Source organism: Gossypium hirsutum, chromosome D10 (genome assembly GCF_007990345.1).
Source record: "Gossypium hirsutum isolate 1008001.06 chromosome D10, Gossypium_hirsutum_v2.1, whole genome shotgun sequence".
NCBI classification, from domain to species: Eukaryota; Viridiplantae; Streptophyta; class Magnoliopsida; order Malvales; family Malvaceae; genus Gossypium; species Gossypium hirsutum.
Genome location: NC_053446.1, coordinates 3,046,638 through 3,059,348, shown reverse-complemented (window position 1 = coordinate 3,059,348; position 12,711 = coordinate 3,046,638). Strand labels below are relative to the sequence as shown.

The 12,711-nt window shown below is 29.6% G+C and overlaps 1 protein-coding gene and 1 non-coding gene across 5 annotated transcripts; one reads left to right on the top strand and one right to left on the bottom strand.

The window, feature by feature from the left end:
- Positions 1-90: 90 nt before the first annotated feature.
- Positions 91-162, top strand: TRNAE-UUC (transfer RNA glutamic acid (anticodon UUC)). The gene has a single exon. It is a non-coding gene; the product is annotated as a tRNA-Glu (tRNA).
- Positions 163-540: 378 nt separating this feature from the next.
- On the bottom strand, positions 541-3,721 carry LOC107941816 (heat stress transcription factor A-4a). Of its 4 annotated transcripts, XR_005919546.1 has the most exons (4): positions 3,340-3,547; positions 2,312-2,702; positions 1,154-2,212; positions 541-876 (listed from the first exon to the last, which is right to left on the bottom strand). XR_005919546.1 is itself a non-coding variant. In XM_016875436.2 (3 exons), the coding sequence occupies exons 2-3, from the start codon at positions 2,525-2,527 to the stop codon at positions 1,217-1,219; spliced, it is 1,212 nt and encodes a 403-aa protein (XP_016730925.1). In that variant the 5' UTR covers positions 2,528-3,066; positions 3,340-3,548; the 3' UTR covers positions 1,031-1,216. The 4 variants fall into 4 exon arrangements, 3 of the variants coding, with proteins under 3 accessions (XP_040958742.1, XP_016730925.1, XP_016730926.1); XM_016875436.2 differs by lacking the exon at positions 541-876 and having other exon boundaries at positions 1,031-2,212; positions 2,312-3,066; positions 3,340-3,548; XM_016875437.2 differs by lacking the exon at positions 541-876 and having other exon boundaries at positions 1,031-2,212; positions 3,340-3,548.
- Between the last annotated feature and the right edge of the window lie 8,990 nt (positions 3,722-12,711).

Below are 12,711 nucleotides of genomic sequence, written 5' to 3'. Positions count from 1 at the left end.
TGAAAATGGGGACCAAATTGGTTATTGCAAGTCATTGTGTTATTTTATTAGATGATCAAGTTAATACTTTATTATGAAGTAATCAAATCATCCATTGTCGTCCAGTGGTTAGGATATCTGGCTTTCACCCAGGAGACCCGGGTTCAATTCCCGGCAATGGAAATATTTTTTATATTATGGGCAATATTTTTTATTTTTATACTCCATGGGCCACAGCCCCGATACCAAAAAGAATTTCAAACATAGGCCCGTTTTGAGTTATTTTTATTAATATTAATATATTTTTATAATTAAAATTAACTTTAAAATATTTTTTAACTATTTAAATGAAATTCAAGCTGGACCGAGACAAAAAAGTCCTTATCGAAGCCTATTTCAAGTTGGGTTGAGCCATGACTGCTCTAGTGACATCCTTGGGCAAAGGTGAGCCTCTTCGCAAGAGGCAGACAAAGTAAGTCGTCCCTACAGGAGCCCGGCACTGCGAAGAAAGATGGAAGAGGAGAGGGTGACAGCTGATTGCCAGCGGCCAAACAAAGAAGATCCAGGGTACTTTCAGAGAGTTTCTTTTTAGTTGCTTTCATATATTTAATCATCACCTAGAAGTTACTTGAGTTGCAAGCATAAAAATACAAGAAAATCGAACTTTTTACTTAAGACACTTAAGTCCATACCATCATAAGCTATATCCTTCAAGACATTTTTTCCTAAACCCTCAGCCATACACCCTTCTACAGCAACACAGCACTTAATTCTACTTTTCCAGCAAAATGGATTGATTTTTTCAGTAATTTCACAACTACGTAACAACACCGTCTACTTCAATCAGGTACATCTGCATTTCCCAACTCGACATAAACACAGCATGTTGTTAATCACCTGTCGGAATACATTTTCAAGACGTTAATGAAGCATGCCTATTGCAACCTTTAGCAGACCCTCACATGATGCAGGCAACAATATAATCATCAAATATGCCATAAAATACAGTAACATGACAATTTTGCAAATACATTAAAATCAGAGTTATTCTAAAAAAATATGTGAATCTGAACTATATTGAAGCAGTAAAAAAAACAGCCATGTATACAGCACCTAAAAATAAAATGAACAAGTGAATATTAATGACATGCTTTAGTTATCAAACCAATCATACCTAAACTTAATACATCTGAAATACTGAGGCACCAAAAGGTGTAAAAAGAATAGTCAACCGATATCACGTTCTCTCCGCAGGAGTAAGATGCCCCATCTGTTCTGCAAGGTTATTTACATTCTTAGTATTCCACCAAAATTTGCCATGATCACCGGGTTTGCTTTCATTCTTACTAGCATCGGAATCTTTTCTTTCTGACTGAACTTCCTGTGTATCGGTTGAACCGGGATTTTCAGTCAAAAATTGTTCCCAAAATATATCATTAACCCCAGTTGTTGCAGGTGCAGTAGTTCCTGCAGCTTGTTCCTTTGCTGTAATAGGCTCAGAAACAACAATGAGAGCAGGCTCAGAGTTCATGTCAATCCCAGGGGATTTAAGTCGAGCATCGATATTAAGCTGTATGCAAGATATTGCTGGGGTTTCTGCACAGCTTGTTGATTCATCCAATTCAAGGTTTGACTCATGTTGAATGTTGGTTTGACCAAAATCATGTACCGCATTCTCCCAAAACACCATGGATGACTCTAATTGTTCAAATGGCTCCATATTAGACAATGATGTACTATCCACATTTTCTCTAGAAATTAGGGAATTGCCTGTCTGACTATCTTCGATCCCGGCTTCATCATATAAGTAAGCAATTCTAGTCAACCTTCTCTTTCTGTCGTTAGTCTCCAATTGTGGTGTCAGATTTATGGCAACTCCTGGTTTCTGCAAGACACGAGCCACGGAAGACATCATAATTTGTTGCCGCCGTTCCATATTTTGTAAACGCTCCCTCAAAAGCCACATTTGCAACTGAAATCCTTGACGCTCCTGTTCATGCCTCTTTAACTCTAAAGCAAGCAACTCTTTTTCATTCTTAAGTCTCTCGATCTCATCTCTTAAATTCTGTCTCTCCGATTCCGTTAATGAAGATGCTCCTTGACCTAAGTGACTCTGCATGGAATGACTATGAACCGGTTTGCGTCTATGTATGTTTTTCAGAAGATGAGGCTGACCTTTTATAAAATCATCATTCGCAAATTCCCACTGCTCTGGATCAATTTTCCTGAAACCCTGCAAAGTATGGAAATAATTTAATTCAAGCTATAAAAAAAAAAGAAAAAGTGATCAAGCGATAAATGTCAGAAGGAGACAAAGGAACAACTGGCTCACATATGTATTAAGCTGTCTGATAAAGCTAGAAAAGTTATTGTGCTTGAAGAATCTGGGAAGTAGATCTCTTGCAAACTCGGGCGGATTCCATACAACGAAACTCTTATCACTTGCACTCCAGGACACGATAGAATCTGTGGAAGGATCATCCACCATCTCATACGTCTTCGCGAGGAAAGGAGGGAGCGAACTTGAGCTGCCCTGAACATCATCCATACCCAAATTCCACTATATCTAATCTCAAACACCCTAATGTTTGGTTCTCCAACAGTCAAATGTCAACCAACTTCAACAATTTCCTCATAAATCTCAGAACTTAGAAACTAACATCCTCACTCCAACCATCAATCTCGCCCTTATACCGTATGCGGCCGACCGGAGATTGCCATCCCTTATTAATCAGGATCCATAATTAGTCAAAAGGCTCTAATTCATGATTTGAATCAAAGATCAAACCCTTAATAGCAGTAGCATCAAACACTGAATGTATAAAATAAACAACAGCTTTGTTGACCACTTAAAACCCCAAAATCACAAACCCAGATCAATAAAAGAAAACCCTTTAATCCTGTACAAAACCCAGTCAAATATCTAAGCTGTTTCAATGTAATCGGCTAAAATTTTTTTTAAAAAAATCCCTAATCCAAACCCCCAAATTCTCCAAAATTCAATCAAATAAAACAACTTTGTCCTCCAATCACAAAATTACATATCATTCAAGTTCAGCTTCAAATTTCAAAACAAAACAGAGGCTTCTGTATTCAATAAAAGCAAAATCAAAATGAAAAAACAGATCAGTAAGAAACTCTCTGATCCTATTAGCTGGAAAACTATCGAATATTCAACAAGCCGTTAAACAATCCTACTAGAGCCACAATCACAACTTTTTTTTCTCATTTTTCTTACAAAAGATGAAAAGAAAAGAAAATAATTACAATAGAAACAACTTGAAGCAAAAGCAACAAGAAATGAATTAATAATTAGGTTTTGATGAATGAGTCACGAGCGTCAGTTGAGTTTGTTTTTACCTGAGGCAGACTATAGGCCAAAAAAAAAAAAGCGAAGTTGCAGTGAAGATGATGATGATGACCCAGAATTCGAAAACCACAAACAAACAATTCCAAAAAAAACAAACGAATCGTTTTAGAAATCTGAGGGGTTTTTTTTTCTTTTCTCGAGAATATTTGGAGATTCTCGTTTTCTCGTTCCTTGAACCTAGCTATGCTAATTTGTAAGAATATTTTATTAAATATTAATAATATTAACTAAAATAGTAAAATTGTCGTTGAAATTTTTAAAAAATTGGGCATTATTGCTTTAGAATTTGACGTGAACTAGTGAAATTCGCTTTATATATATATTGTTTTTTTGAGAATAAACAAATATGAAGAAAAAAATTTTACGCTAGAAAAATATAAATAAAATAATAGGGTTGATATGGAAATCTCTAAAAATATATTAGAAAATTGAGGGATTTGATTCTTGAATTAGAGTGTTGGGATTTTAAGCAATTTTATTCTCCATTCACCTTAGGATAGTAATAATTGGGAAATGTTTGATTTTGTTTTTTGTCGGGGGATTGTCTTCTTGCTTAGTACTTTTCATTTCTAAATTCATCTTCATAAACAGAATATTTTATTTTCTATAACATGAAAAATGTTATAAATATTTTATTAATCTAAGATAAAAAGTTTGATATATTTTATGGTTTTAATATCCATTAAGAAGAACATAAAACTTATCACCAGCGGACTGGTTTGAAGTTGCGTCTCGTGTTTTCATTGATGACTTGCTCGATTAGTCTAAAACTTAGCAATATTTGAACCTACACCATCTGCAAACAATGCAAAATTTTATTTGTTCGGATGAATCATTTTCGTACCCGATGTAATATATCTAATCACACCATCACACCATACCCAATATATTTCTAATTATGGATACCTATCTTATTTGATTTTGAAAATGTTAAAACATCGTAAGTCTGTACACATATAAGGTAAAATTAAAATTTCAGCCTCTCGAACCAAATTGAAGTATCTTAATCCGTTGGTTTCAAAAGTGAACACCTTATAACAATTAATCATGAGATTACACTCTTTCTAAGAAAAACTGATTTGCTTAACATCGAAACAGAGGAAAAGAATAAAGCATAATAATAATCCCATTGCTCCGTGATTGGCTGTTGAAACTCGAGGAGTGGGCCATGTAACACTTGGTTGACTTTAGGCAAAAGAGTTGGTCCACTAAATCATTTGGAAAGTGGGCCCTACTTTTAGGAAATTGTAAATGGGATTGGGCACTTATAAAGTCAACGCTGAGTAAATGGCCCATATGAATCTTTCTTGGGTTCGTCGCTGAATTCATTTCATTGGCCCAAACTATGGCTTAGGTTTAATGCTTCATTAGTTTTATAATTTGAGTCAAATATTAGAGTGCAATTATCTTGTAAGTCAAGTTTATGGTTTTTATTTTTAATTTTGGATAATTTTTAAAATATTAAAATCTCAGAATTTATCAATTTAAAATATCAATCATCGTAGTTATATTGTTTGGATAAATAATTATTAGAATTGCATAAGTTAAAAAATAATTATCAAAGATATTAATAATAAAAAATATAAAAATATGCAAGATATATATTTTGTTTGTAAAAAACTATAAATAGTTTTAATAATATAATATCTTAAATTATATATTAAAATTTGAGTAAATATATATATTAAAATAAAATAAAATTGATGTTTTTTATATTTAATTTTTTTATTCTATAGTAGAAACATGTACATTAAATAATTGGGTAAATTATTAACATAGTCACTTTTGTTTATCTCATGTTACGTTAAAGTGTTATAACATTTTATTCACTAAACAGTTAATTGTCATTAACGGCAATTAACGATGTAACGGTAAGCTGACGTGGCACATTAAATCATCATTTCAAATAAAAATTTTAAATTAAATTATATAATTGGTTTCCATATTTTTTTTCGTTTTGAGTAATTCAATTTTTTTTTCTTTTATGTATTTTAACTTTCCTTATTCTTTTTTTCATTCTCTTTTATTTCTCCCTCTGTTTTTCTTCCTTCTCCAGCTCTTTTAACATAGTTTGTTTATGTTTCTCATTTGTTAAAACTAAAGGGGAAGAAGAAAAGGAAAAAAAAATGTTCAAAAAAAATAAAAGTATACGGACTAGTTTTAACAAATGGAATACATAAAAAAAGTACGTTAAAAGAGATGAAGAAAAGAGGAAAACAGAGGGAGAAGCAGGAGAATGAAAAAATAAAATAAAAGGCTAAAAAAACATTAAAAAAAATTAACTTGCTTAAAACAAAAAAACATGGGAACCAATTGTATAATTGAACCTAAAATTTTTATTTAAAATGATAATTTAACGTACCACATCAACTTACCGTTATACCGTTAACGACAATTAACGGTTTAGTGATTAAAATGTTACAACATGTTAACATAAGCTATTAAAACGTAACATTTAAACATAAATAACTAAAAAGTAAACTGAAGTAAACAAAAGAGAGTATTTTAATAGTTAATTTTAAAACAAATTTATGATAAATTTTAGAAAACCATGAATTTAAAAGGAAAAAATAATTTTTACAACTAAAATCAAGTAATTTGGGATAAACCCATGATGTAAATTTGAGATGAATGGATATTAAATTCCTAAAAATAAAATATAAAAATTAAACCATAAACATTTTTAATAATATATTTATTCGAACTATGGCATGATCGGTGGTTGTTCTGAAAAGCTTGATAAAGATTTGAAACAAATTGTAAGCAAAAGAAAAATAGGGATGCCAAGTGGGTGGCGGGCATATCGGGCATCACCTGACCCCACCATTGTAACGGATAATATGATTGAGATGGACCCCACCACATTTCAACCACTACCGTGAGAACCCCAAAAAGAAAGATGTACACTCTCTTATCTCATTCTCTCCCGTAATGGGTGCCTTGCGAAACGGAAAATTAATCATAAAAAATTGCTCCAAAAGGGAAAGTGGGGGTGGCGGGCGGACTCAACGGTACTACTTTCAACTCCATTTATATGCCCTCTCTGGAATCCGCCCCAACATACGTTTTATTTTAAATACAGATTTATCTTTAAATTTGCTTTTTAAGATGATACTTGTTGAGGGTTATTTTACTATTTGGGGAGAAATTTATGAAGTGTTATTTATTAAAAGTTGATATATTCCTTTAATAGGTTGGATATTAAATTTAAAAGGTTAATGTTTGATATTATTTTTGAATTTTATGTTTTTTGTTTTATTAGGAGTCACGGGGATTCAAAAAGTGAAAATAATTAAATTTACTCCTGATATGATTTTGGATTGATTTCTGAACCAATAAGTTTACTCCCATTTGTCTCTCAATACTATTACTATTAGCCGAAATAGAAGAACAATCCAAAGCAAAAAAATGCCAAAATAAACGAGGGAAGATTGTCCCACATTTTATAATCTGTATAAGATAAAAAGACATCTGTTTAAACTCGAGTTAATTTAAATTTTAGTTTAAGTTAATACTCACATTATAAATAAACTGAACGTAAATAAATAAAACAATTACTATCTCGGGAAAGTCTTAGAAGCAAATTCGTCTTGATCGGTGTAATCGTGTAGTGGACGTTGTCATCAATGTTAACACACTGTTTCAATATTCATACACACACAAAAAAATGGAACACAATTGATGTTACTCTTCCCAAAAGTATAAAGAAAAGTAGACTGAAAACTTGGTCAAAAATTTAATCGAAAATTTTTTTGAACATAAAACAAACGAGTTAAAAAAGGCAAAGAAAAATTGTTGTTTGCTTCTTGTTGTGAAAAAAAAAAAGAGAAGAATGACTTGTTATTTATTGTGTTTTCCAAATGGGTAAAATGGTAAAATAGTAATGTCAATTTTCGAAAATTAAGTATTTTCCTTAACCAAAAATATTCTGTAATAACCAGAAGATTTTCTACAACTGAAAATATTCTGATATCATGTTTGAAATAGAACACGAACCAAGCCAAACGGCATTAACACGTGTGTTGAGCCTTTAACCCCAATTTACTCCATGAAAATAAGATACAATTTTATATTTAAATCCCCTTAAAAACGTTTTCTCAATTATCTACATTACATTACCAACAAAATCAAATTAAGTTGTAATACGAATCATTATACTCCTACTTGTATTATAATTATTTCTTTTGCTTTACAAGCATTTAGATTTTAGATCACTTCCATTAAACAACCTTGTATATCATTAACGAAAATTCTATATTAAAAATAATAGTAATAACATTTATCCATTCAAATGCTCGAAAAACATAAAATTAAGAAGCATAAGAGGGAGAGAATCAACATACACAAACACGAAGTACCGAATGTTTGCATGAAATCGGACTCAATGAATGGTGAAAATGTTAGACCGCCTTAGATATGGTCTGGATTTAAATTGCGTTAATTGTGTTTGTTGTTCGAATTTTACTTTATTATTGTAATTCACAAAAAAAATTTAATTTAATAATTATGACAAAATCAGTATACAATTCAGACATGACTATTATCAAATAATCTCATAGAAAAATTAAAAATATTGTCAAAAAAAGACTGACTTTAAAAACCAAAAACCTGAAACGACAGTATTCCAAACTAAAATGGGACTATACATACTAAAGATTTTTTAGTCTACTAACTACTGTAATCAGCTCCAACGGATATCAAACGGAGCTCGGATGGAAGAAAATACTAAGAGCTACTTCTTCATTGTTTAAAAAAAGTATTTCTGACTTCAAAAATATTTTTGGAAGAAATGTTGTGCAAAATTAGTTGCTTTTGGCTGAAATTTTTAACTTTTTAAAAGCTAAAAATTTTAACTTTTCCTCTTCCAAAAACACTTTTAGTGCTTAATTACTTTTTCACCCTTCAAATAACATAGTACTTTCCCTTTTTTTTCTTGGTACTTAATTGCAAATGTGTTAAAATCATTAATTAAAAATAAAAAATATTTTTTAAAATACTAATTACAAATATTTAATGGTTATATTTAACTATTTAAAATATAGTTTATATATTATAATTAAATTTTAAAAATAATTAATATTTATTGCTTAAAAATATTTAAAATTTATATTTCATATATTAAAATATTAACAACAAGTTATAATAATTTTTTTTATATTCTTACTAAAATATAATAATATTAACTAATTTAAATATGATTTAAATGCATATTTGTTACTTGATAATAATATGTCTAAAATGAACATTTTATTTTTCAAAAGTACTTTTTGACAATAACGCTAAACACTCAAATTTTAAAACTAAACTTTTTAAAAACACTTCTTAACAATACTTTTTTACAACAATTTTAATTAATATTTTTCAAAAGTATTCACAAACTAATCCTACCACTCATCTATGTAAATAAACTGTTTTCTCCTTTTTATTCTTTAACTTACAGCACACAAGCTCCTCTTTTTCAACACCCCACAACTATATACATGTAGGGTACACACAGAAGTGGGCTCCCACGAGTGGGACCACCCACGCCCCAACACTGACAAATGTGACGGTCAGTCAACTCAGCCAGTTCTTCGCATGCTACAGGGCCCCACCGCATATAGCCCCTAATGCCCAACCGATACATTAGCTATTACTAGAGGTGATTATGGGTCGCATCGAGTCTAAAAAGATTTCAGCTCACTTTTTAAGTTTCAGACTTGGTCCGATCTGAAATATAGGCTTGAAATTTTGTTTAGGTTTGGCTTAGGAAAAAAAATACTAAGCCCAAACCTGGCTTGGCCTGTTTTTTTATGATAGAAAAAAATAATTTTACCATTTTAATAGCCTATATTTTTATAATTTTTAAAAGATTAAATTAATTTTTTTTATCATTTGAGGGGTAAAGTGTAATTTTACTATTACTATTTTAAAATTTTATAAATTATAAAGAGTTAAAAAAAGAATTTTTATTTTTATTTTAGAGTAGAACCCTTGCCCATGAAACATCATATCAACAAATTTAACAAGACTAATAATTAAAATTAAATTTTAAAATTTGAAATATAAAAATTAAAAATTTTAAAATAAAAATAAATAAAAAAAAGAGGAGGAAAAGGCTTAGGAATTTTTATAGGATTAGGGAAATGGGGAATGGGGGAGGGGAAATAAGAATTTTATTTTTAAAAAAATATATATTTATTATATTCGAGCCGGGCTCAAGCCAAAAAATTTTTGCCCGAGGCCCAGCCTGTTTTCTAAACGGGCCTCTTTTTTGCCCAAATCCATATTTCGGGCCTATATTTTTACCCGAACACTCTCATATTTCGTGCGGGTCGTCAGACCAAGCCGAGCCGGGCCGTCCGACCCATGATCACCTCTAGCTACTAGATGATCCCAATTATTTTCACTTTCTTTTCTTCTTTTTCTAAAAGGATTTTTCACTTTCTTTAATAATAAGAAAATTGAAGACACTAATTTTTTTGTCCAAAATTCATTCAATGAATAAAATCATACAATTCAAGGAAAAAAAATATTAATAAATACTTATAGATTATGAATGACAAGTTCTATCAATATAACAAAGGCTTTAGCCTCGGCATTAATAGAACATCATGACACGTTGATATTTGACTTTGTCACAATTCAAGCACGACATATCTAGAGTGATTGCAAGTATTTAATACGATAAAAAAACAGCTCCGAATAGTCCAAAGCGATAAGCCAAAATGGACAAAAGAGTCGAGCATTCACCACATTAGAGAGAACGACAACAAAACCATCACTACAATTACTTGTAAAACTAAGGTTACATGCATTAGCAATACTAAAAAACTTACTACAAGAGTAGATAAAAACTTCAAAAACTAAAAATTTATTAAACAATGGAAAAACAAACAAAAAAATATATAAAACTTAAGACAACACGAGTTCAAATCGATTCGTGAAATCATTTATAATTATGAAATACTATCAAATCAGAAACAGACGAAGAGCCACCCACTTTCCAAGAAAAATTACTGGTCGTCGGTGGAGTTTTAGTGAATGACATACGTTGCCATCTGTCCCTCACAACATTTCAAGACAACAAAGATACCTACAAAATTAATCTGTAAACTGAAAAGAGATAAAACATGTGAAGTGAATGAGAATAATAAAGAAAGTAAGGGTTGGTGAGAGAGAAAAAAAATAAGTGATGCTAGCCCGGAGATTGACATTGCTACTAGGCAAAACGAAATATAAGCAAACGGCTTGAAAAAAAAGAGTTAATATCAATATTTTTAAAACCAAACAATGGTCGAATTGATCAAATTATCGATTTTCAGTTTAATCAATTTATCTGATTTAATTAAACAAAATAATTTAAAATAAAAAATTAAAGAAAACCAATTCAACTATCAATTCAATCGATTTAAAATTAATGAAATCTAACTTGATTTTGAAAACAATGATTACAATACATTTATATGTTGGTGAATAAATTTATGTATAAAACGTATTTATAATAATTTGATATATATATATACATATATAAAACCTTCAGTTAAAATAGTAAATTTGGGTTATTAAAAAATTAGTAAATTTGATACATCGAAACTTATGCTACTTTAAGTTCAAAATATATGTTGTGTGTATTCTTAAGAAATTTATATAAAAAGATAAAAAAGACATAAATATTATCATCATAATCGTAACCTATTTTTTATGTAAAGGTTGCTCACCTCATCCTTTAATTATAAGGTTGGAGATTTGAACCCACGACATAGGAATCGATCACTGTTACTAACAGTGGACACCTTGGTTCCAAGGTAATATCTTATTTTGTAGAAATAATAGCTTTTTGATAATTTATTGATCAAGTTGGAACTCAATTGTTTGGTGATACCATTTCAATCAAACACATAAATAATAAGTAAATATTAATTAAAATTTCCTTTTTATACTATAATTATTTTGAAACATAATATTTACATTTCAATTTGTTACAGTATGATTTGTTTGTTAAATTTTAATTAAGGTATTTATTTCTAAATCGGTATAGCTCGTACTTGTTAAAACTCTATGTTTTGGTAGTAAATTGGAACAATATAAAGTCTAGAAGTACTTATAACTCCGCCTCAACCTATAAATAAGAAGATAATGGGCTTCGGCGTACTCGAACCGACGTTCTCTTGTATTGCCAATAATACTTATGCTAATTGAACTAAAACTCAATCGGTAGAGACATTAATTTTAAATATAAAATACTAACACAGTTAGAAATTTTAGTTAGTTAGTAAATAGTGGATGATAGTTAACTTTCGTTAATTTTAAAAAGTTTTCCTTAGTAAAGATTTATATTATATTTACTTATATAATAAATAAATTAAATTGACACTCTAGAAATAATAAATATTTTTTTTTGTAAAGTTAGAGGATCCACTTACATCAGAGTAAAACTTAAGTTTGACGTTTATGGAGGTCATGCATGTCAAGTTTGGTATAAATTAAAATTTGGTAACTATTCATTTTACGTAAAAAAATCGATAGTTAAATATATATTAGTATAGACAATATTTTAGATCGATATGATAGAGATAGTGAATTGCTTAAAAATTTTACATGCACAAGAAGTATAAATATATTGATAAATTGAACGATTGAATTATAGAAATATTAATTATATAAAAAATTACAAATGAGTACAAACCCAATTAAATTTTACACCAATATAAGTGAATACCTTCCCTAACGATATAATTTACCAAATAAAAAAACACATTGCTAGTACTTTTATTTATGAGTATATAAAACTTATTATTTTATAATATTTTTTTATGAGATGGGTAAGTTTTTAGGGCTTCAACATGAGATTAAATGTTAATTGACATCTTATCACTATTTGGTTAGCATAGTCATTATATATTTTTAATTTGTGCTGAACTTATTAATTTTATGAATTAATTAGACATCGATTTAATTAAATATGATAAAAAAATATTATGATAATATTTATATTTCAGTAATTTTATTATTTATATTAAATAACTTAAAATACAACTTTTAAATAGATATTAAAATGAATGAGTGGTTAAGAGATTGATTTAAAACTCAATCCTTGGTGTTGATTATATATAATTTTAGGGGTGAAGTTATGATTTTTTTTGGAAGTTGAGGGTTAACTTGTATATATCTTTATAGTTTTTAAAATGATTAAATTAAAATTGTATCAATTTTTAGAGGGTCAAACTATAATTTTGCTATGTATTATTTTAAAAATTTATAGATTTTGAAGGAGTTAAAACATAATTGTTCTATTCTTGGGGTAGCTAGGGTATTGCTTGCCACCTAAACTTGTCTATGGGTGGGCAGCCCGTTAAGTCCGACCCAACTTGCATCAAGTT

Coding starts and splice junctions, on each gene's coding strand:
- LOC107941816 (XM_041102808.1), bottom strand. CDS start 2,527: ATGGATGATGTTCAGGGCAGCTCAAGTTCGCTCCCTCCTTTCCTCGCG. Junction 2,213..2,311: donor TCAGACAGCTTAATACATAT/GTGAGCCAGTTG, acceptor CATACTTTGCAG/GGTTTCAGGAAAATTGATCC.